Source organism: Macrotis lagotis, chromosome 8 (genome assembly GCF_037893015.1).
Source record: "Macrotis lagotis isolate mMagLag1 chromosome 8, bilby.v1.9.chrom.fasta, whole genome shotgun sequence".
NCBI classification, from domain to species: domain Eukaryota; kingdom Metazoa; phylum Chordata; class Mammalia; order Peramelemorphia; family Peramelidae; genus Macrotis; species Macrotis lagotis.
Window position 1 is genome coordinate 14974735 of NC_133665.1, and position 21435 is coordinate 14996169.

The following is a 21435-nucleotide window of genomic DNA, read 5'->3' on the forward strand; positions in this document are numbered from 1 at the left end:
CTTCTGGTTGTATACTAGTCCAAGGCTCTTCTTGATGTGTAGAAAACCTCTGGTGCAAAGAGCAACACTCCCATCACTTGAGACTTGCTATTTCTTGATACACCTGTTCTTTCAGAGTTGAGCAGTGGTACCCTCCACTCATTGAGGAACATTTTTATACCTTATATTTCACATCCCAGTTAGGCTGAACTCGTGCGGATCACCATCCAGAGTCTACCCAATACCCAATTCTTTATTTCCATCCCTCTCCTACCCCCAAATTTTATCCTAATTCCACCCATTATTTTCATTGTCCTCTTTGGAAGATACATATATAACGAACTTCCTTTCTTCTTAAATCTTTTCTTTTCCCACTCCTTCAATCTACCAGCTCTTACTGAAACCTGACTTTCCCATGATGACACAGCCTCCCTGACTACCTTTTGCAATATTGACTGCACCTTCCTTCATTCTCCTTGATTCACTGGTCCAGACAGGGGAGTTGGAATTCTCTTTGATCCCTGTTGCTACTTCCACATTCTCCTCCTCCTTCCTTCTTCATTCAGTAACCTCTTTTCCTTTGCAATTTATGCTTCAGCATTTCTATACTCATTTTGACCTTATCTCTCTCAGATATCCTAACCATTCAGTTTTCCAACCTCTTCACTAACCATCTCTGCCACATGTAAAAATGGTCATACCTGTAATCTTGCCATCACTCATAAATGTACTATTTTCAGATTTAAGAATTTTGAAATCCCTTTATCTGACCATAATCTCTTAAGTTTTCAGCTCTCATTGTACCTTTCGTTACATAACCCTATTCTTCATCCTTACCATGATCTCTAGACCTCTGACTCAATTCCCTCTCAGGCCATCTCTTCTTCACTAGTCAGTCTATCTCCTTCCCATTTTTATTCTTTGGTTCTGTACTGTCCCTAGGGCAGATAGTTGGTGCAGTGAATAGAAAACTGGCCTTGGAATCAGGAGGACTAGAGTTTGAATATAGTCTCAGACACTTATTGTTTGACCTTGGGCAAGTCACTTAACCCTGATCTCCTTGCATCCAGGACCATCTCTAGTCATCCTGATTTATGTGTGGCCACTGGACCAAGTTGGCTCTGGAGGAGAAAGTGAGATTGGTTATTTAGCACATCACCCTCACTCATATTCAAATCATGTGCTTGTCATGGCATCACCTCCCTAATGTCATGGTCTTCTTTGAAAACAAAGGACAAAAACATCAGACTGTCCTACTCTATAATTCATTGCCCCTTTATATTGCTTATTATGCCCAGCCAAGCATAAGTCTTGGATTACTCTCATCATTTATTGCCTTTGTGCCAACATATAACTTGTAGAGAAAAATCACACAACCATTCTGACTGTGTCCACTGCAAATATATGTTAAATATCCCCAACTGAGTCCTTACTGCTGCAACTTAATCCTATTATACCTCTCCAATCAACTCCACTCTCCACAGCAACTCTTCTAAACCTTTTCATCTCATCCTCTTGGCTCTTCCTTCCCCCTACTCAAAATTATCCATTTTGCATTTTCTAATAATCGCTATCTCTTGTTTAGTCATAAGCGCCTTCCCTCTTTATAAATCTAACAGATAAAACTATTCCTTGTTCTTCTAATTGACTTATGATAGCATCCTTTATGTCTAAATCCTATACTCATTTTGACCTTATCTTGGTATAGGGTGTGAGATATTGGTTTTTGCCTAGTTTCTACCATCCTATTTTTTCAGTTTTCCCAGAAGTTTTTCTCAGATCATGAGTTCTTATCACCCAAGATCTGGATGCCACCATGATTAAAAGAGGAAAGTTTAGGATATAGCATTCCAACAGATGAACTTGAATCTAAAATCTATAAGGATTTGCATTTTAAAGATAATAATTTAGCGTTTTCATTAAAATGTTTGGAAATCTCTTGTTTGATCCAAGGGGTGATTTTAAGACTAAGCTCCATCTTCTGTAGAAATCACTTTTAGTTTTCTCTTGATGACTCAAATTAGGTTTTGGCCTTAGTTGGCTCTGTCTATAAGTTTCACAGGTTCAGACTGACTTATAAAGTCAGACAGATTGCTGACAAGTTGATTTCATAGATTCCTCTAGGTATTTTACTTCCCAGGTACTATCATGACTCTTTATCCAGCTGTGTCTTAGACATGAATTTCTTGGTTCTGGGTTGCCCGGGGACTGCACTGTCGGGTCTGGAGATAGGAGGATGGAGTGTCATCTGTGAAAGGATAGAGAGAGGGCTTCTTTGGCTTGATCACAGAGCATGGGGAGGAGGAATTATGTTCAAGGAGTCTGGAAAGATAGGTTGGGACCAAGTTGATAAGGACTTTTAACAAGCTAAACTTAGAAATTTATTATTTGATCTTAGAGGAAGTAGGGAACCAGTGGAAGTGACTGAGTAGAAGAGACATGGTCAGATCTGTACTTCTGGAAGATCACTTTGACACTTGCATGAAAAACAGAGTCTTGTTACAGATCAATAAGGTAACTGCTAAGTAATATAAGTAAGAAGAGTTGAGAGTCTGAAGTAAGGTGATAGTTGTGTGAATACAGGGAAATGTTAGATGTGAAGGACTTTGAATTAGGTAGAAAGGTCAACTTGAGCCAATTAATTGATATATTGACTGAAAGAGAATGAGAAGTCAAGGATAATACATTGATTATGAAGTTTGAATGAAGGATAGTGAGACCTTCATACAAAGTGAGAGTAGAGATCAAATGTAGGAGATATAGTGAAACTTGAAATAAGATAACTGTTTAGATATGTGGGGTGAGAAAGATTGAGTAGTTGAGAATGATGTCAGATTTATAAACCTGAGAGACCAGAAGTTTGAAGAGGGGAAGGTTTTGGGAAAAGATAGTAAGTTCTACTTCATTCATGTTGAAGATGTCTCTGGAACATGCAACTTGAAATATTCCAGGCTTTTGGTGATATGGGACTGAAGTTCCAGAGTGGGGGGCTTGGCCTAGAAGTAAAATTTTGTGAACATCTCTAAAGAGATGATAATTAAACCTGGAGGTGATGAAGTCATCAAGAGAGAGACAATATAGAAACAGAAGGGAAGAGAGCTCAGGACAGAACACCCTTAACTTTGGTTGTGTGCTGTGGAAGAGAAGCCACCAAAGGAGGTGGAGAAGGAATGATCAGATGAGTAAAAAGAGAACCTAGAGCGAATAGTGCCACAAAATCCCAAAGATTAAAGATTATCTAGACATAGTTAGCAAAGTCAAATGCAGAAATCAGGTTAAGATGAATAAGAATTGAAAAAAGATTATCTGATTTGGCAGAGCTAGCTCATTAGTAACTTGGAAGATAAACAGTTTTAGTTTAGTCAAGAAGCTTTTATTTCTAACCCCAGCCTTATGGGTGTATGAGAATAGAATAAGAAGAACATGTTCAGTGAGGACATCATACTTATAGGCTCTTTAATTGTTAGTAGGGCAGCTAGAAGGCACAGTAGCTAGAACACTGTTCTTAGAATCAGGAATTCTTAAATCAGCTTCAGACACTTGATTCTCACTAGCTGTGTGACCTTGGGCAAGTCACTTAACCTTGATTGCCTTGAATCCAGGATCATTTCCAGTTGTCTTGATTCATATCTGGATCCAGATTTGGAGGACAAAGTGAGGCTGGTGACTTAGCACAGCACCCCCCCGCCCCTCAGATCCAATTTAATGTACTTGTCATGGCATCACCTCTCTGATGTCATGGTCTTCTTTGAGAACAAGAGAAAACATTTTCATCATCATCAATAAGTGCCTACTATTTGCCAAGTACTATGATACAAAGCAAAGCAAAAATAATCTAATAGGAAAGACAACAAGGAAACAAGTATATACAAACAAGCTATATACAGGATGAATAGAAAGTAATCAGCAGAGGGAACACTAGAATTAAGAGGGATTGGGAAAAACTTCCTATAGAAGGTAGGATTTTAGCAGGTACTTGAAGGAAGCCAGGGAAGCCAGTTAACAGAAATCAGGAAATATGAGCAACAGCCAGAGAAAATGGCTGAAGCTGAGAGATGGAATGACTTGTTTGAGTTACTACACAGAGGCCAGCATCACTGGATCAAATAATATGGGGGGAGGGGGAGGAGGAAACCTTAAGAATATGAAAGATTGGGGGAAGGGAGATTATGAAAGGTGTTGAACACCCAATAGAGGATTTTATATTCCTAGAGGTGATAAGGGGCCATGGAAGTTTTTTGAGTAGAGGACTCTAGAGATATGATTAGATCTCCAGTTTAGGAAAATCACTTTGGCAACTGAAGGGAGGATTGACTAGAGTGGGGAGATTGAATGACCAGTAGTTCATGTCTTAGGTGATGAGGGTCTGCACTAGGGTTGTAGTAAAATTAGAGGAGAGAAGAGAGACTATTGAAGAGATGCTGTAGAAGTAAAATCAGGGGGTGGAGCCAAGGTGGTGACAAGAACAGATCATGTCTTAGGTGCTCTCTCATAAAACTTATAACCTAAGGACTCTAACTAAATTTTCGAGAGACAGAACCCACAGAGGGACCCAGTGAGGCAGTTCTCCTACTCAAGGTGACCTGGAAAAGAGCATAAAGGCTCTGCTCCCCGGGGTCAGAGGGGCGACAGGCCAGAGGCCGGCCAGCCAGAGCGAAAGAACTTCAGCCTCCCTGAGGCAGCCCCAGGGTGCTGGGAGCCTCAGCTCACAGCAGTGGGGGAGTATACTGAGCTACACCCCAGGGAGCACTGGGCACAAATTGGGGGAACAGCAGGGGACCTCTGCCAGAGGGAGCACCTCTACCAGAGCGAGAGAGTGAAGCCCAGCCCTCAGGGCACACAGAGAGCAGCACAGCAGGCGGAGCCAATAAGCAGGAGGCCCCAGGGCGTGAGCCCATTGAACCTAGGGAGTGCAGCTGAGTGAAGAGAGAGACTGCAGAGCTCTGCCCCGGAACAGGATGTTGGGGCTCTGAGCACATTCAGATCCTGATCCCTGATCACAGTCTAGCCCCCCCCCACCCCATAGAACAGCAGGGCCACCTCCACCTCAGCCCCGTGGCAGAGGGGGGTGCATATGGTCATTCACAGACGAGGGAGGACAGAGCCTCACACACTGAGACCCTTGTAGGAGTGTCCCAAAAGCTCAGGAATCACCCCCAAACCAGGCTCAGGCTGGGAAAATGAGCAAGCAGAGAAACAAGAGGAGCACCATTGAGAAATATTTTGCCTGTGAGCCCAAGAAGCATCAAAATACTCAGTCTGAAGATGAGGAAGCACAAGCTCCTACATCTCAAAAGACTCCAAGAAAAACAGAAATTGGGCTCAGGCTATGACAGAGCTCAAAAAAGACTTTGAAAATCAAATGAGGGAGTTAGAAGAAAAACTGGGAAAAGAAAGAGAGATGCAGGAAAAACATGAAAATGAAGTCAGCAGCCTAGTCAAGGAAATCCAAAAAATGCTGAAGAAAATAGCATGCTAAAAGCCAGCTTAGGTCAAATGGATAAAACAGTTCAAAAAGTTATTGAGGAGAAAAATGCTTTAAAAAGCAAAATTGGCCAGTTGGAAAAAGAGATAATAAAACTGGCCAAAAGAGATAATAAAACTGGCCAAACATCCTTCAGACAAAGAATAGAATTCAGGGAGATTGATGAATTTATGAGGAACCAGGACTCAATACTTCAAAACCAAAAAAGTGAAAAATTAGAAGAAAATGTGAAACATCTCATTGAAAAAACAACTGATATGGAAAACAGACTTAGGAAAGATAATGTAAAAATTATTGGAATACCTGAAAGTCATGATCAGGAAAAGAGCCTTTACATCATTTTCAAAGAATTACTACAGGAAAATTGCCCTGATATCCTAGAAGCAGAGGGCAAAATAGAAATGGAGAGAATCCATCGATCCCCCCAAGAAAGAGATCCCAAAAAACCAACCCCTAGGAATATTATAGTCAAATCCCAGAACTCCCAAGTCAAAGAGAAAATATTACAAGCAGCCAGAAGGACACAGTTCAAATACTGTGGAGCTGCAGTCAGGATCACACAGGACTTAGCAGCAACTACATTGGAAGCTCATAGGGCTTGGAATATAATATACTGGAAGGCAAAAGAGCTTAGAATGCAGCCAAGAATGAACTACCCAGCAAGGCTGAATGTCCTCTTCCAGGGATAAAGATGGACTTTCAATGAACCAGGGGAATTTCAAAGGTTCCTTTTGGAATGGCCAGAGCTGAACAGGTTTCATCTTCAAATACAGGACTCGGGTGAAGCATGGAGATTGGAGGAGAGGGGGGAAATATGAGGGACTTAATGATAATGAACTGCATGTATTCCTGCATAGAAAAATGACACTGATAATACTCATATGAACCTTCTCAGTTAATAGAGCAGGTAGAAGGAGCTTTTATAGTTGAAGCACAGGAGAAAGCTGAATTTGAAGATAAAATATGGTGTAAAAATGGAGTCAATAGAAAAAAGGGTAATGTAATGGGAGAAAGAAAAAGGAGAGGGGTAATAGGCCAAGATATTTCATATAAGATTTTTCTTTATTACAATGAGCTATTGCAATGATATGGAAGGGGGGGAATGCAAGGGGGAAAGAGGGAATCTTCACTGTCATCAGAGGTGGTTAGGAGAGAAAACAGTATATATACTCAATGGAGTATGGGCATCTAGAGTAAGAAGGAGAGGGTGGGACAGGGGGGAAGGGGGGTTGATGTGAGTGATAGAGGAGAGGATGGACCATGGGGGGGGAGAGTGGTCAAATATAACACACTTTATTTTTTACTTCTTGCAAGGGGCCGGCATTGGAAGGCCTGTCTGAGACCATAGGGCCAGGTGGATGCTGGGCCTAAGGGGTGGTAGGGGGGCTCGGGGCCTCTTGATCTCAGACCTGGGCATCTGTCTGCTGTGCCACTCAGCTACCTTACAGCAGAGTTAGAGTGAATGGAGAGAGAAAATATAGTACATGGTAGTGGAGAAATACAAAAGGAGGGTGTTGCGATCAGCAATGGCAATGGTGGAAAAATATGGAAGTAACTTTTGTGATGGACTTATCATAAAGAATGTGATCCACCCAAGACAGAGTTGTTGGTGTTGGAACAAAAACTGAAGCACATTGTTATTATTATTATTATTATTGTTATTGTTGTTATTATTATTATTATTATTATTATTATTATTATTATTATTATTATTTTGGGAGGGGTGCAGGGCAAATGGGGCTGGGTGGCCTGCCTGCGGCCGCATAGCAGAGTGATCATTGGGAGTCTGAGGCCGGATTTGGACCTGGGTGCACAAAGCTCAGTGGCCAATGCTCTGTCTGCCATCCAGCCATCCCTTCTATTATTACTATTTTATTTTATTTTGGGTCTTTTTTTCCTTTTTTTTTTTGGCTTTTGCAGGGCAGTGGGGTTGGGGTGGCTTGGATGTCACACGGCTGGGTGATTGTTGGGTGTATGGGGCTGGATGTAGGCTCAGGTGCTCATGGCTCCAGGGCTGGTACTCTGTCCATTGCGCAACCTGGCCATACCTACAATTATTACTATTTTTTTTTAAATTTTAATTTTTTTTCTTTCCCCTTTACTTTATCCCTCAAGTGAGTCTATATTTATGGGGGGAGGGGGCATTTTGTTTACTCTTAAACAAGAATATTTTATTAATGTATAAAAAACATTTGTACAAAATGAGAATAAATATTAAATAAAATAATAAAAAATGATGATAAAAAAAGAAAGTTATTCCCAACTTGGATCAATGTATACCATGGAAACAATGTGAAGACTGAGAAATTGCCTTCTGTGAGGTGGGGGAAGGGAAATAAGATCAGGGGGAAAATTGTAAAACTCAAAATAAATAAAATCTTAAAAAAAAGAAGTAAAATCAACAAACCTTGACAACAGATAGGATACAGAATGTTAATGAGGATTTGAGGATGAAGCCTAGATTTCAAACCTGAAGGACTGGATGATTGTAGTGTCCTTGATAATAATAGAGAAGTTTGGAAGGTGGGGAGAATTTAAAGAGAAAGATAGTGAATTCAGTTTTGGACATATTGGTTTTATGGCATCTACAGGATATCCAATTCAAGATATCTGAAAGGCAGATGGAGATATGAGTCTAGAGATCAGCATAGAGAGTTAAGACTGGATAAGTAGATTTGAGTATCCTTTGCAGAAAGATGATAATTGAGTCAATGGGAGTTGATGAGAACACCAAGTGAAGTAGTATAGAGGAAGAAGAGAAGAGGCCCCAGGCCAGAGTCCTGTGGAACATTCATAATTAATTAGTGGGTATGACCTAGGTGAAGATTCAGCAAGGAGGATGCAGAAGGTCAGATAGGTAGAAGAATTAGAAGAGAGTAATAGTAATGTCCCAAAAATCTAGAGAGAAAAAAGTATTAAGAAAAAGAATTAAAGAAGGGGCTGACTTTTAGTATCAAAGACCACAGGATGCTCAAGGAGAATGGCATGTGATATGTTAGTTAAGAACTCATTTGTAACTTTGGAGGGAGCAATTTTAGTGGAATGATGAGGTCAGAAGCCTGATAGTAAAGAGTTAAGAAGAGAGTGAGAAAAGACAACTTTTTATGAGGTTTAACCACAAAGCCAGAAGCGATATGAGATGAGAGCCTGAGGGGTGGATAGATCAAGTGAAAGTTTTTGAGACTGGAGAAGGCACAGGTATTGCTGTTGAGAAGCAGTAGTAGACAGGGAGAGATTGCAATTAAGAGTGAGCAAGTGGGGATGATGGGGAAGGCAGTTTGCTGGAGGGGATGAATGGAATGGCATCACTTGTGCAGGGATAAGAAAAGGGCCATTTTTTTGTGAGAGAGAGAGGTGAAGGAGACAGTGTGAGAAGGAATCAGAATGACATGAGATGAGGAAGAGGGCACTCTGGACAAATGGCCTCATTTGTCAGAATTCTCAACTAAAAGAATGGAAGGAGAGAGAGTGATGCTAGATATGAGAAGACAATGAAAAAGGTTGGAAAAGCCACTGTCGAGAATGCAATAGTGAGTTAATTAGGAAGCTATGGAATGATTGCCTTAAAGCAGCAAGAGTTCATTTAAGTGATATCACAAAAATTTATAGTGGATTCATGTCAGAATGGTTATGTGATTTTCCCCATCTTTGTTTAGCAAGCACTTGTATAGGAGTGAACCCTGTGAAGAGTGAGAGTAATTCAAAACTGAGATTTGTCAATGTGATTGTAATTGGTGATGTGATAAGGGGACCAGGTACTTCAGAGAGGAAGATGTTTTAGAGCAGGGCTGTCCAACCTGTTTTTATTGAAATAATAGACATATTTTTATTTGCCAATTTAGAGAGAGCTCTGTAGTAGTTCAGCTTCATTTACTAAAGCAATTTAGTAAACCTATAGGGGCCCACATTTTGGACAGCCAATCCTTGGATCAGGATGGGAAAGGAGAATGTAGCTAGTGCATGGTTGATGCTCTGGAAAAAACTGAAGGATTGAATGTTATGGTATGGATAGAGAACAGGATTTCATATTGGAATGTAGAGGATGAGATGGAAAGCCAATAGATTGTCAACAGATAAGGGAATTTCAGAGTTCCTGAACATGGAGATGGTTGTATTTGTGGCTGCTCGCAGGATCAAGGTTTTGACCATCTTTACATATATCTCAGGTGAGGAAGAGAGAAGTGGGAAATGAGGAAATGTCATGGGAAATGAATAATAGGTTGAGGAACTGGGAGTTCTTAGGATGTTTGATTTGAGTGATCTCAGAAGCCATGCTGTAGAGTGAGAGCAGAGAGAATGTTCTGCTTTTTTATTGGAGTTTGTCTTAAAATGATGAAAACGGTAGGTGTTTGAGGGGAATAGTAGACTCCACTTAAAGCATTTTAAACTTGAAGAACATGAGCATGTTTGAAAACACAGATAAAAATGATAGATAGGGAAAAGTTAAGGTTAAAGAGAAAATGTATAATTGAGGGGGACAGATTTCTGGAGAAGATCTAGGGCACATTTAGAGGAATTGGATTTGGTCAGTAGACCCCCCCCCCATCTTTATCTGAGAATGAAGAAAAGAGAAAAGTATGGGAGATAATATAAAGAGACTAGGAGGTGAAGAACAGGTTCAAAACAATTTTCTCAATAAAGTAAGAGGAGGCAAGGTCTTCAGTTGATTGAATAAGATTAAAAGCAGATTTAACGAGAAGAGAACACTTGAAAATGCTTCAGTAGAGATTGAGATAGGAAATTCATTAGAGGGGAAGAAACAATATTCTCTTAAGATTTCTTCTCACTTTAAATTTAGGGATCCTAAGCTAGTGTAGTTTTCTACCTGGTTTTCTTGACTTTGGGATCCTTATCCTCTCAAATCTATTCTACATAATTCTTCCAGATTAATAAAAATCTTCCAAACTCAGTGACCTGACCCATCAAACCTCTTAGTGATCTGGACCTCTTTTACCTACCCAAATTTTCTTTTCCTTATTCCCTGCCTTTTTGTTTTAGCCACTCTCTCACATTCATTTCTCACTCTAATCTCTGTCCAATAATTCATCTTACACCCTCCCTCAATACCATCCTTGTATATAGCCAGCTAGTAGATAGAGACCTGAATTCAAATTTTGATTTAGACACTAAATAATAACCATCTATGTTCCAGGATTTTTGTGAAGATAAAATGAAATAAAATTTGTAAAGCATTTTGCAGACTTTCATGTACTATACAAATGTCTTATCATGACTAATTATATTAAGACTTAACCTTTTCCACAACCACCTCTCAAGATTCCTTTTTTTTCCATCAAGATTTCTTATGTTGGTTTTTTTTGATAACTGTATTTCTATATCGTTAATTTCCTCTGTAATCCTATACATTTTAAAAGTTTTTCTGAGACGGAGTCTGCAGATTTCAATACACTAAAAAGGGAGGGGTTTATGAATGCCCCCCCCCAAGGTTAAAAACCCCTACATTATGATCTTCTCTGTACTTATGTACCATATTCATGTTGGCATATATTGATCATTTCTTTTTACTTACCAGTTTTGTTTGCATATTTCTTTATTCTCGAAAAGAAGATTTTAGTTTCTTGAGATCAGTAATATTGTCATTCAATTCTTTTAGGTCTTAACTGGCACAGTGCTCTTTGAGCAGTGGGTTCTCAGTATATATATTTGTTATTGAATAATTATTTTTACTTTGATCCTTTCCCTTTGTTTCTATCTCTCCTTTAACTGTCTGCTTATGTGTGTGTATGTATAAATATATAAATATATATATAAAGATTATATGTAAAATGTACAATATATATTTGCAATTAGTTCCTTGTTTTTTATATCATGTAGAATCAAAAGATACTTTTTAAATATATAATTGAGTAGTTTTTATATTCCCTGTTTTTAATTTGAGAAGGGTATGAGTAAGTTATTTTATATTTCTCTCAAAAAGTAAAAATTGTTTGTTTTGTAAATTTTGGTGATGTTTTATTTTTCTTTGTATTAGAGATTGAGATTTTTTTTTCCTTCAGTATGTTGTAGGAAATGACTATTAAGTTTTAGTATAGTCAAAGTAGACAGGTCAGAGGTTTTTATTAATGCTTAATTATCTTTTTTAAGCATAGAAAGTATTTCAGTTATATAAATCAAATTGGAGAGTACCATAAATTCACATATTCACCTGAATTATATTTCATTGTTGCAGGTAACATTCAGGTGTCTTGGATTGATGATACGTCAGCATTTGTCTCTCTGAGTCAACCTGACCAAGTGCAGATTGGTGAGTTTCTGTAACTTTTTTTTTCTAATCTTGTTATTGATATCATATGTATGCTTGACTCCTAGAACCTAAGAAAAAATCTAATGGCTTTAGAAGACTCTAATTATGAAAGATTTGTCTAAATACTGATTCAAGAACATTAATGGCATCAGTTGAAACACTTAAAAGATTGAACACACTTTTGATCACAAGCAGTGAGATTTACCAAGCTTCTTAGTTCTTGATTTACATTCTTTGGGATGAAAAGATAATTTATTGAGTGAAACATGTAGCTTTCATCATTTTTGAAGCTGGATCTTCAAGAATGTCAGATGCTTCGATGCTTAATTAAAAAAAGGTTTCATTTAATGAAGGAATTTTTAGTAAAGTATGCTGGATTGAATTTTTGTGGGGAGAGGGGCCATGGGGTGAAGTAATGTGCCCAGGGTCATACAGCTAATAAGTATCAAGTGTCTGAGGTGGGATTTGGACTCTGATCCGCCTGACTTCAGGATTGGTGCTCCATCCACTGTATCACCTAGCTGTCCCCAGATTGGTTTTATTGGCTAGGTTGCTAAGCTTAATATTTAATTACGTGAATATAAAAATTTTTTGTCATGTCTTGTCTGATGAATGGTACCTGGATTGTGGTGGATGCAATGATGGCCTCAGAGTCAGGAAGATCTAGTTTCAAGTCCTCTTTCTGTCACATTCTAGTTAGGTGACCCTGGGCAAGTCACTTAAACTCTCACTGCTCTAGGCAACTCTCAGATAATAACTTGCAAAGAAAATATTGCTATATATTGCCTGTATTGGTGGAGATAATTTGAGAGTATTTTGTATTAATGAGATTCTGGTTAGAGTTCCTAGCCTCTTAACTTATTTTCTGATGTGCATATTCACCAGTTGCACATCCATCATTTAGTTCAGTAATCTTTTGTGTCTTTATCCTTGGTATTTTTCAGTTAGCTCAAGAATTAAAAGTTAGTGTGCTAAAATGAATTCAGACTATGTAATATTAGAATAAGAAAAAAAGAAAGGATGTTAGCATAGGGAGTATGGATTTGTTGTTATATAAATTTTTTTCATGGTTCAAGATGAATATTTGGAAAGATCACACACACATAATAAATAGCAGAACCTTGATTTATGCCAAATTCCTGTAGCTCCTGGTATAGCAGTCTTTTCCACTGTTGTCAAACTGCCTCCTGTTTTGGAGTTCAGGTTACAAGGTCAAAGGTGATAGTAAAATCTAGGGTGTGAGTATACCTTTGTGGAGGATCACATGAACTGGAGAGATTGATGAGTTGACAAACCAAGTGTTTGCTAGAATATCAACATGTATTTTGAAATCCCCAAGTATGGGACCAAAAGATAGAGTATTGTGAAATATCACAAGCCAGGAACTGAATTCATTGAAAATGAGGGAGTATTATTTGGAAGTTGATAGATGTCTGCAGTAAGGACATTAATCAGGTGACAGTGCTAAGAGTGAACCTGAAAGTAAGGAAGTTTTCTAGGTGGTGGCAAAGTGATAGTCTGAAAGATAGAAGGTGTCCTATTTGATCTTCCTAAGAATTTGTTTGGCAGTATTAAGTAGTATGAGAGATTGTTGTTCTTCATCCTTTGTTCTTGAATAGAACCAGTGATATCTGGGGGGGTGTTTTATCTAGCTAACAAATTGGATATAAGTGAGGCAGAGTTGTGCAGAGTCATCAATCTCATCTCTCCTCCAGAATCATAAGAGTCCAGTGGCAGGGCCTATGGGTCAAGATGACTGGCCGTGGCCCTGGTTGCAGTGGAGACCTTGACCTTTTTAAGTTAAGATCTTGCCCAGATATCAGTTTGTCTGTGGCAGTACCCATTCACAAATTAAAGGCTAGGTAAGAATTGAGGTAAAAGGTAGCATAGTTTGTCTTCACAAAAGAATCAATTTGGGAGGGGAAGACCCTCAGTGTTACATTATGAGAATGATTGGTCTTGCAGAAAGAATACCAAACAGGACTAGATTAGGAAAGAGGATTTCTTGATACTAGTTCTTCCTCTGGCATTGACTTACTGTCAAGCCCTGGGCAAATCATTAGCTGGATCTCAATTTTGTCATCAGTAAAATGGCACGAGTGTAGAACTAGCTATCTCTTTCAGATTCTTTTCAATTGTAAAATAATGTTTTCTTCATTTTTAGAGAAGAGAAAACTAAACTCAGGGAATTCCAGAAACATTTGCCCAAAGGCACAAAATTAATTAATGGAGAAGTTAGAACTTAAGCTCAGGTCTAACTTCAACTTTAATATTTTTTTCACTAGAAAACTTTTTGTAGAACAAGATTTATCCATCTTAGAGACTATCGAATGAGAATTATTTAATAAACATAAATGAAAGGCAATGTCCCTTCAGGATAGAGATCCTTGAAGATAACATAAGGATTTTTCAAAGTGTTAATTTAAAATGTAAACGTGATTCCTTGTTTAAATTATTGGACATAGAAATTTTTTTTTAATAAAATGTTCAGTGCCAAGTTTTTATTGCTGCAGTCATTTCAGGTTTTTGTTTTCTAGTTAGCTGTAATCACCAAGAAAATTACCTCACTCCTAATTTAAATGAGAAAACTATAGTTTAAGATAAGACTATGTTAGGTATATGAATGGATTCTATAGACAATAAGTGCATAATCTTTAGTGTTCTTTAAATTTTTTTATTGATACTTGTTTTTGATGCTTCCCCAGCCTTCATAAAAGGCATTTCCAGAGAACAGTTAAACAGACCCACTTATTAGTGTGATTGTAAATGATCATGTATAAGTGCCTACATGTTTAATATTTCTCCTGTGATAACCTGAAGCTGAGAATTTCACCTTAGATTTTTCTTTGGAAAGGTAGAAGCTGTCAGGATTTTAGGAGTTAAACTGTTCTAATGTTTGCATTTTAAAAAACAAAACTTTTTTGTTACATATTCTGTCTAATATGACATTTAGTAAGAGTCTTTATTCTGCTGATGGCATTAATTGGGAAAAAAGAATCAGAACTTCCTGGTCTTCACAATGTTTAAATATTGTCTCTTATTTTTTTATTAAATTTTGTGCAGAATATTACCTAGTGTCAATGATTTTTTTTTAGAAATGTCTCAGAGTACTGACTGAAATCACTATTTTGATTGCTTGAGATCAGTATTTATGTGAATGATATGATTTAAAAGCACAAATTGATTAATAGTCAATTCAAAGGAGATGGATATTGGAAATCTGTATGGTAAAAACCACTCAAACTCCAAGTTGTTCCAAAAGTTCTTCATTGATTTATTTAAGAACTTGCTCATTAATATTATTGGTATTTGGAGTTGGAAGGGACCTTAAAGATTATCTAGTCCAGTTTCCTAATTTTATAGATAACAAACCTATGACCTTAGGAGGTGAAGTGATTTATCTAGGCTCATAGACACAGAGGGAGTCACGAGCAGAACTGGTATTTATTTTTTCCTCCTCTCATACATTGCCTTTTTTCAGTCATCCTCTCTATCCATAGCATTTATTTTTATTTTTTTTTTAGTTTTTACAAGGCATTGGGTTTAAGGTGCTTCCCCAAGGCCACACAGCTAGGTAATTATTAAGTGTCTGAGGCTGGATTTGAACTCTGGTACTCCTGACTCCAGGGCCGGTGCTCTATCCACTGGGCCACCTAGCCACCCCTATCCATAGCATTTAGTAAATGCCTATTATGTGTCAAAGATTGTACTAGGCTCTAAGAATATAGACACAAACAGTAAAATAATTTCTAGTTTTATTTATATTTTATTTGCTGAAAGTAAAAAATACATATATATATATGAATTCATGTAAATCTATAATTAGTGTGTGTGCATGTATCCTCTTCTTATAATAAGTTACACTTAACCACCTGATCACTGACCTTGATTAGATAAGAAGATTAGAGGAATAGAAAGAACTCTAAAAGGAAAATTAAGAAGCACTTGATCTTGCTGATTATAAGTAAAAACTTTCTACTATTGCCAAAATATATATTATTGTAGCAGTTGACTTTAAACTAGCTTTGTTTAATTCAGTTTTGTGAAATGCTCAAGTTGGGCTATCAAAAATATCTTTCCTTGAGAAGAAACAACCTAAATCTAATTTACTTTTTTTTAAAGCAATTAACATTTGGTTGGTTGGTTCTTGTCTTTCATTATTGAAGAAGACCAAAATGACAGCACTATATTTGAGACAAATTACAGTGTGTCCAACTGTGACTCATCAGACCAATATGAGCTCAGAATGCTCTACCACAGGTTGGGCACAAATAGTCCATGAGAACACCTGAGGTGTTTACTCTAAACTTATATAGGTCACGTTTTTGTTGAGCTGTTGCAATTTTGCCTTCCTCATCTCTTATGACAACAAGCTATGCTGGGTGGTCCTGTGCCAGGGTCTCCTGTGCTGCACAATCAAATCTGAAGTTCTTAAGAGAGACCTTCAGGTTGTCCCAGTATTGTTTCTTTTGACCCCCTCATGCGTGTGTGAGTTCTCCATAAAGAATAGTCTTTTTGGCAAATGTACTTCAGGTATTCTAACAATGTGTCCAACCTGTCATGGCTACACTCTCTATAGTAATGTTGGAATGCTAGGCAATTTAGCTTAAGAAAGGACTTCAATGTCTGGTATCTTCTCCTGCCAGGTGATCTTCAGAATGTTCCTAAGACAATTTAAATGGAAGTGATTCAGTTTCCTGACATGGTGCTGGTAGACTGTCTAGGTTTCACAGGTGAGGTCAGCTCAGATGGCTCTGTAGACCTTCAGTTTGGTAGTTAGTCTAATACAAAGGGAAACTAGGTGATGCAGTGGAGTCAGGTGGATGGGAATTAAAATCCAGCCTCAGATACTTGACTCTTACTGGCTGTGTGACCTTGGGCAAGTCACTTAACCCTGATTGCCTTGAATCCAGAGCCATCTCCAGTCCTCCTGATTCATATCTGGCCACTGACCCCCAAATAAATGGCTTTGGAGAAGAAAGTGAGGCTAGTGACTCAGCACCCCCTCACTCAGATCCAGTTCACTTGTTTGTCATGGTATCAATCCCCTGATGTTGTGGTCTTCTTCAAAAATGAAGGACAGACATTATAACTTCCTCTCTTCCACACTTTCTTTTGGAGCCTTCCAAATACTGAACTAGCTCTGGCAATGCATATATCAACTTCATTATCATTGTGTACCTCCCTGGAAAGTGAACTTGTCCAGTTTTCAGAACTTATCCATTTGCTATAATTGATGGTTTAATATATAGAAGATGTGGTGCTGGCTGAAGGAGCACCTGTGTTTTTCTGGTGTTAATTGTTACACCAAAATTAGCACAAGCAGCAAAGTATCAATCCATACTCTGTTGCATCTCAGAGGCTGCATTGAGTGCCCAATCACGTGCATACAGAAAATCATGAACCAGTCTTCCTTCTACTTTGGTCTTGACCTTTTCAAGTTGAAGAATTTGCCATCAGTGTCGTATCTGACCTTTGATGTCATGTTCATCCTCAGTGAAGGTGTTTGATAACATGACTGAAAGCATGCTAAAAAGAATGAAAGCAAGGACACAGCCTTGTTTCACTCCATTGGTGACTGAAATCTTAAAAGCATCATCCACTATCCAGAACCCAGGCAAGCATGCCTCATGACATTGATGAACAGTACTGATGAACTTCTCTGGCTACCAAATTTTGACATAATTTTCCACAAACCCTCATGACTGGTGGTACCAAAGACTTTTTTTTTTAATTTATGGCAATGGGGTTAAGTGACTTGCCCAAGGTCATCCAGCTAGGTGAATGTTAAGTGTCTGAGAATGAATTTGACCTCAAGTCCTCCTGACTCCAGGGCTGACGCTCTATCCGCTGTGCCACCTAACTGCCCCAGTATCAAAGACCTTGGTCAGATCTCCAAACATTGTATACAGAATTCTGTTCTACTCTTGGCATTTTTACAGAAGTTGTTGGGTAGCAAAAACCATATCAATTGTTCCTCAGCCCTTTCTGAAGTCACACTGGCTCTCAGGGAGATGAAGGATCAGCTTATTGAGAAGGACTCTGGCAAGAATCTTACCAGCAATGACTAAAAGAGAAACACCCCCTGTGATTGTCATAGGACAGTCTATTCCTTTTACCTTTATAAGAGATGAATGATGAAGGCATCCTTGAATTCTTGGGAAAATATCTCTTCATGCCAGATAACCTGTAAAGTTTAAGTAAGCTTTTAGATGATCAATAGACCACCCCACCTTGTAGATCTCAGCTGGAATAGAATCAGCACCAGGTGCTTTGCCACTTGAAAGGAGCCTAATGGTGTTCAAAACCTGTTCCTCAGTTGAAGCTTCAGCTAGGAACTGATTGACTTCAACTTGAGGTAAATTGTCAATGGTTTCTGCATTGACTAATGATGGTCTGTTAAAGACACTATGGAAGTGTTCCACCCATCTCTCTAGGATCATGTCCCTGTTGTTAATCATTGTGGCACCATCAATACTGAAAAGTTGAGATGCACCATATGTCTTTGACCCATAAACAGCCTTCAGAATATCATAAAAGAGCTTTGATGAGGATATTTTGTCATTCAGTATCGAAGAAGACCATGACCTCAGGGAGGTGATGCCATGATAAAGCACATGAATTGAATTTGAGTGAGGGGATACTGTACTAAGTCACCAGCCTTACTTACTCCTCCAGAGTCATAAAGAGGACTGGAGATGGCCCTGGATGTGAGACAATCAGGGTTAGGTGACTTGTCCAGGGTTCCACAGTTAGTGTCAGATGTCTGAGGCTGAATTTGAACTCCCATCCTCCTGACTTCAAGGTCAATGTTCTATCCACTGTGTCACCTAGCTGCCCTGAAAGTATTTTAGATTGTTTCTATCTGTATAAAACGGAACCAAGAGTCCTGCATCTCTCTAAGCTTCATTTGTACTTTACTTTTGATGGAAAATGCTGCCTTCTTAGAAATGGATGAACTATCCTGATAGTAAACCCTGTGGAGTTCTTGTTTTTCATTTAGCAGCTTCTTTATTTTCCCACCATTTTCATCAAACTAATCTTAATGTTTGTGAGTGATTCAGATTAGCAAATGTAGTGCTGTACACCAGATCTCTGAAAACTGCCCACTCTTTCCATTCCACTGTTGTGTTAGTTCAACTTTTTCCTCCCAAGTTAACCACAAACTGTTCTAGCTCAAAAGAAACACAGAGCCCTCTCTGATGAGGGCACATCATGTCAGGCAAATGAAGGCCAACTTACACTTGACATCGACTCGCTGCTTCTGTTGAATATGAATTCAGCTTGGAGAGGATGAGTCTGTGATCAGTCCAGCACTCTGTACCACTCTAACCCTAACCCTTTGTCATTCTCATATCCTGTTTGTCTCTTCTCCTTACAGTCTGTTAGATGCCAATATTTTGCTGCGGGGGTGCATCCTGGAAGTTTTATTATGTTTAGATAAATGGAAGACAGTGTTTGTGACAAGATGCACAGACCTTCAGTAGGTGACCTTTGCTGTTCGGAACTCCATTCCTCCCAAGGACTCCCAGCCATGTTTGGTAGTCTGAGCTGACTCTAGTTTTAAAGTCATCCAGAATTATAAGCTTGTCTTCTTTTGGTACATTGATGTTTAGGGTCTCTAGGTCTTCATAACATTTTTCTTTGACTTCATCAGGGTTCATCATGCTGGGAACATAGGCACTAATGATAGTGGCATAGTGTTTTCCTTCAAGTGGAAACTCATTATCATGATCCTGTCATTCACTCCTTTTGGTAGGCATTCAAACTTGTTGACCAGATTAGTTTTGATTGTCTCCCCAGCTTCATAGTACTCCCCTTCACTGTGGTCACTCCAGAAAAGTGTATAGTCAGCTCCCAGTGTGAGTTAAGCTTCTTTTACCAGTCTTGTTTCACTCAGGGCTGCTATTTGGATATGATATCTGCTGAGTTTTCTCACAACAAAAGTTGTTTCCCTTTTAGGTTTATTGAATCTGGTTCTTCATACCAGGTGGTGAGCAGTGTAATTCTTAAAAGACTGCTCAGACACCCAGGGGGACTGCTGAATCCTATTGCTGCTTTCAGTGGGGAAACTACCCTATGACCTGGGCTATCTGTGGACAGGGTTTTGACTACAGCTCCCAGTGTGCCTACGTCTGCTGCTTCATCGCTTGCCTGTTGCCACAAGACTTTGAAATAGGAATGGTAAAATGGTGTAGGTGAAGGCTTTTGAATCATATGTAAATTGGATTTAAGTGAGGCAGACATGAAGTCTTTGGCCCTTAGTCTCTCTTTCAGGGTCATCACAGTCCAGTAGCAAGACAGCATCAAGACAACTAGTGATGACTTGAGATTCAGTGGATGACCCTGACATCTTCAATGTCTTGACCGACCTGCCTTCATGGCTTTTGAAATGAATTGTTCTCATCTGCCCCTTTCACCAGGGGCAATCTTCACAACTTGGGATAGACACCCTCCTAACTCACTGATGGGTTTGAGACCCCCTGATTATTCTCATCTTGGTTTAACTTGTCTCCTGAAACAGTTTACCAGAATGTGTCTACTGGGTATACTACAGTTTCTTGAAGCCAACAGGTGAGAATTAGATGGACTAGGTGGACATCAGATGTGGAAAGCAATTCTGAAAAGGTCCTGGAAACTCTCATATCAGAGGTACTAGTCTTCCTTGAACACAGCCTACATCTCAACTGAGCATTATGTATTTGTGTTAAATGCAGTGCCCTTGCCTTTCAAGCAAGATAAATGAAAGTAAGGTGCAGGTATGAATATATATTGTATGTTTATATAAATCCAAAAGGTAGCATAGAACAGAAAAAAGAAACAGCACTGGTTTTGGAGTCAGGGGACCTGTTTGAATCTTGATTTTTTTTTCTGACTTTTAAAAAACCATGGGCAGGTCACATGATCCTTTTTACCCAGCTTTATCTAGAAAATGAGAAGGGTTGGACTATAGCAAGTGTACTTAATCTGGAGTCTGAAATTACAAAAATATACATTTTGATAACTCTATTTGGATATAATTAGTTTCCTTTGTAGTAAGTAAGTCTGGGCTGATCTTTCCTTTGAACCCTTGCCATCTAGACTTTATAATCTTTGTCAAAGCCATTACCATCCTTTCAGACTCCTATTGTAATCTCAGCATTCCTTCTCTTCATCCCATATATCCAGTCAAGGGCCAAGTCTTCCCGTTTCTACCTCCACAACATCTTACTCACACAACTACAATCTTAGTTTAAGTCCCTATCACTTTCTTCCTAGATTATTGCAAGCCTCCTAGTTGACTCCCCTAGTGTCTTTCCATACCAGCTGTCCTTTATGCTGTTTCCAAAATGATTTGATTCCAACCCAGATCTGACCATATAAGTCTCTTGTTCTGCCAATTTCAGTAGCTTCCTCTTTCCTCTAAAATCAAATATAAACAACTCACTTTAGCTTTTAAAAGCCTCAACAACCCAGCTTTAGCCTATCTTTCCAACCTCATTGGACATCACTTCCACTCCCTGTTTTCTTGTTTTCTCTTTTATTTACTCACATATAGCACACAATTTCTTTTTTATATTTCTGTGCCTTTGTTGTACTAGATATTCCTTATACCTGGGTGTATTCCCACCTTTCCTCTGCCTCATAGAATTCTTTCTTTTTTTTCAAAATATAGTTCAAATACTACCTCCTGCATAAAGTCCTTTTCCCTTATCTACCACACTAT

At 38.7% G+C, this 21435-nt stretch overlaps 1 protein-coding gene across 1 annotated transcript in view; it reads left to right on the forward strand.

Annotated features, from left to right (window-relative positions):
- Positions 1 to 21435, forward strand: part of PARN (poly(A)-specific ribonuclease) — a 200475-nt gene that overhangs the window by 70863 nt on the left and 108177 nt on the right. The window contains exon 21 of the mRNA XM_074196422.1: positions 11655 to 11729. Coding sequence (XP_074052523.1) covers positions 11655 to 11729 — 75 coding nt within the window. The remainder of the gene's footprint in view (positions 1 to 11654; positions 11730 to 21435) is intronic.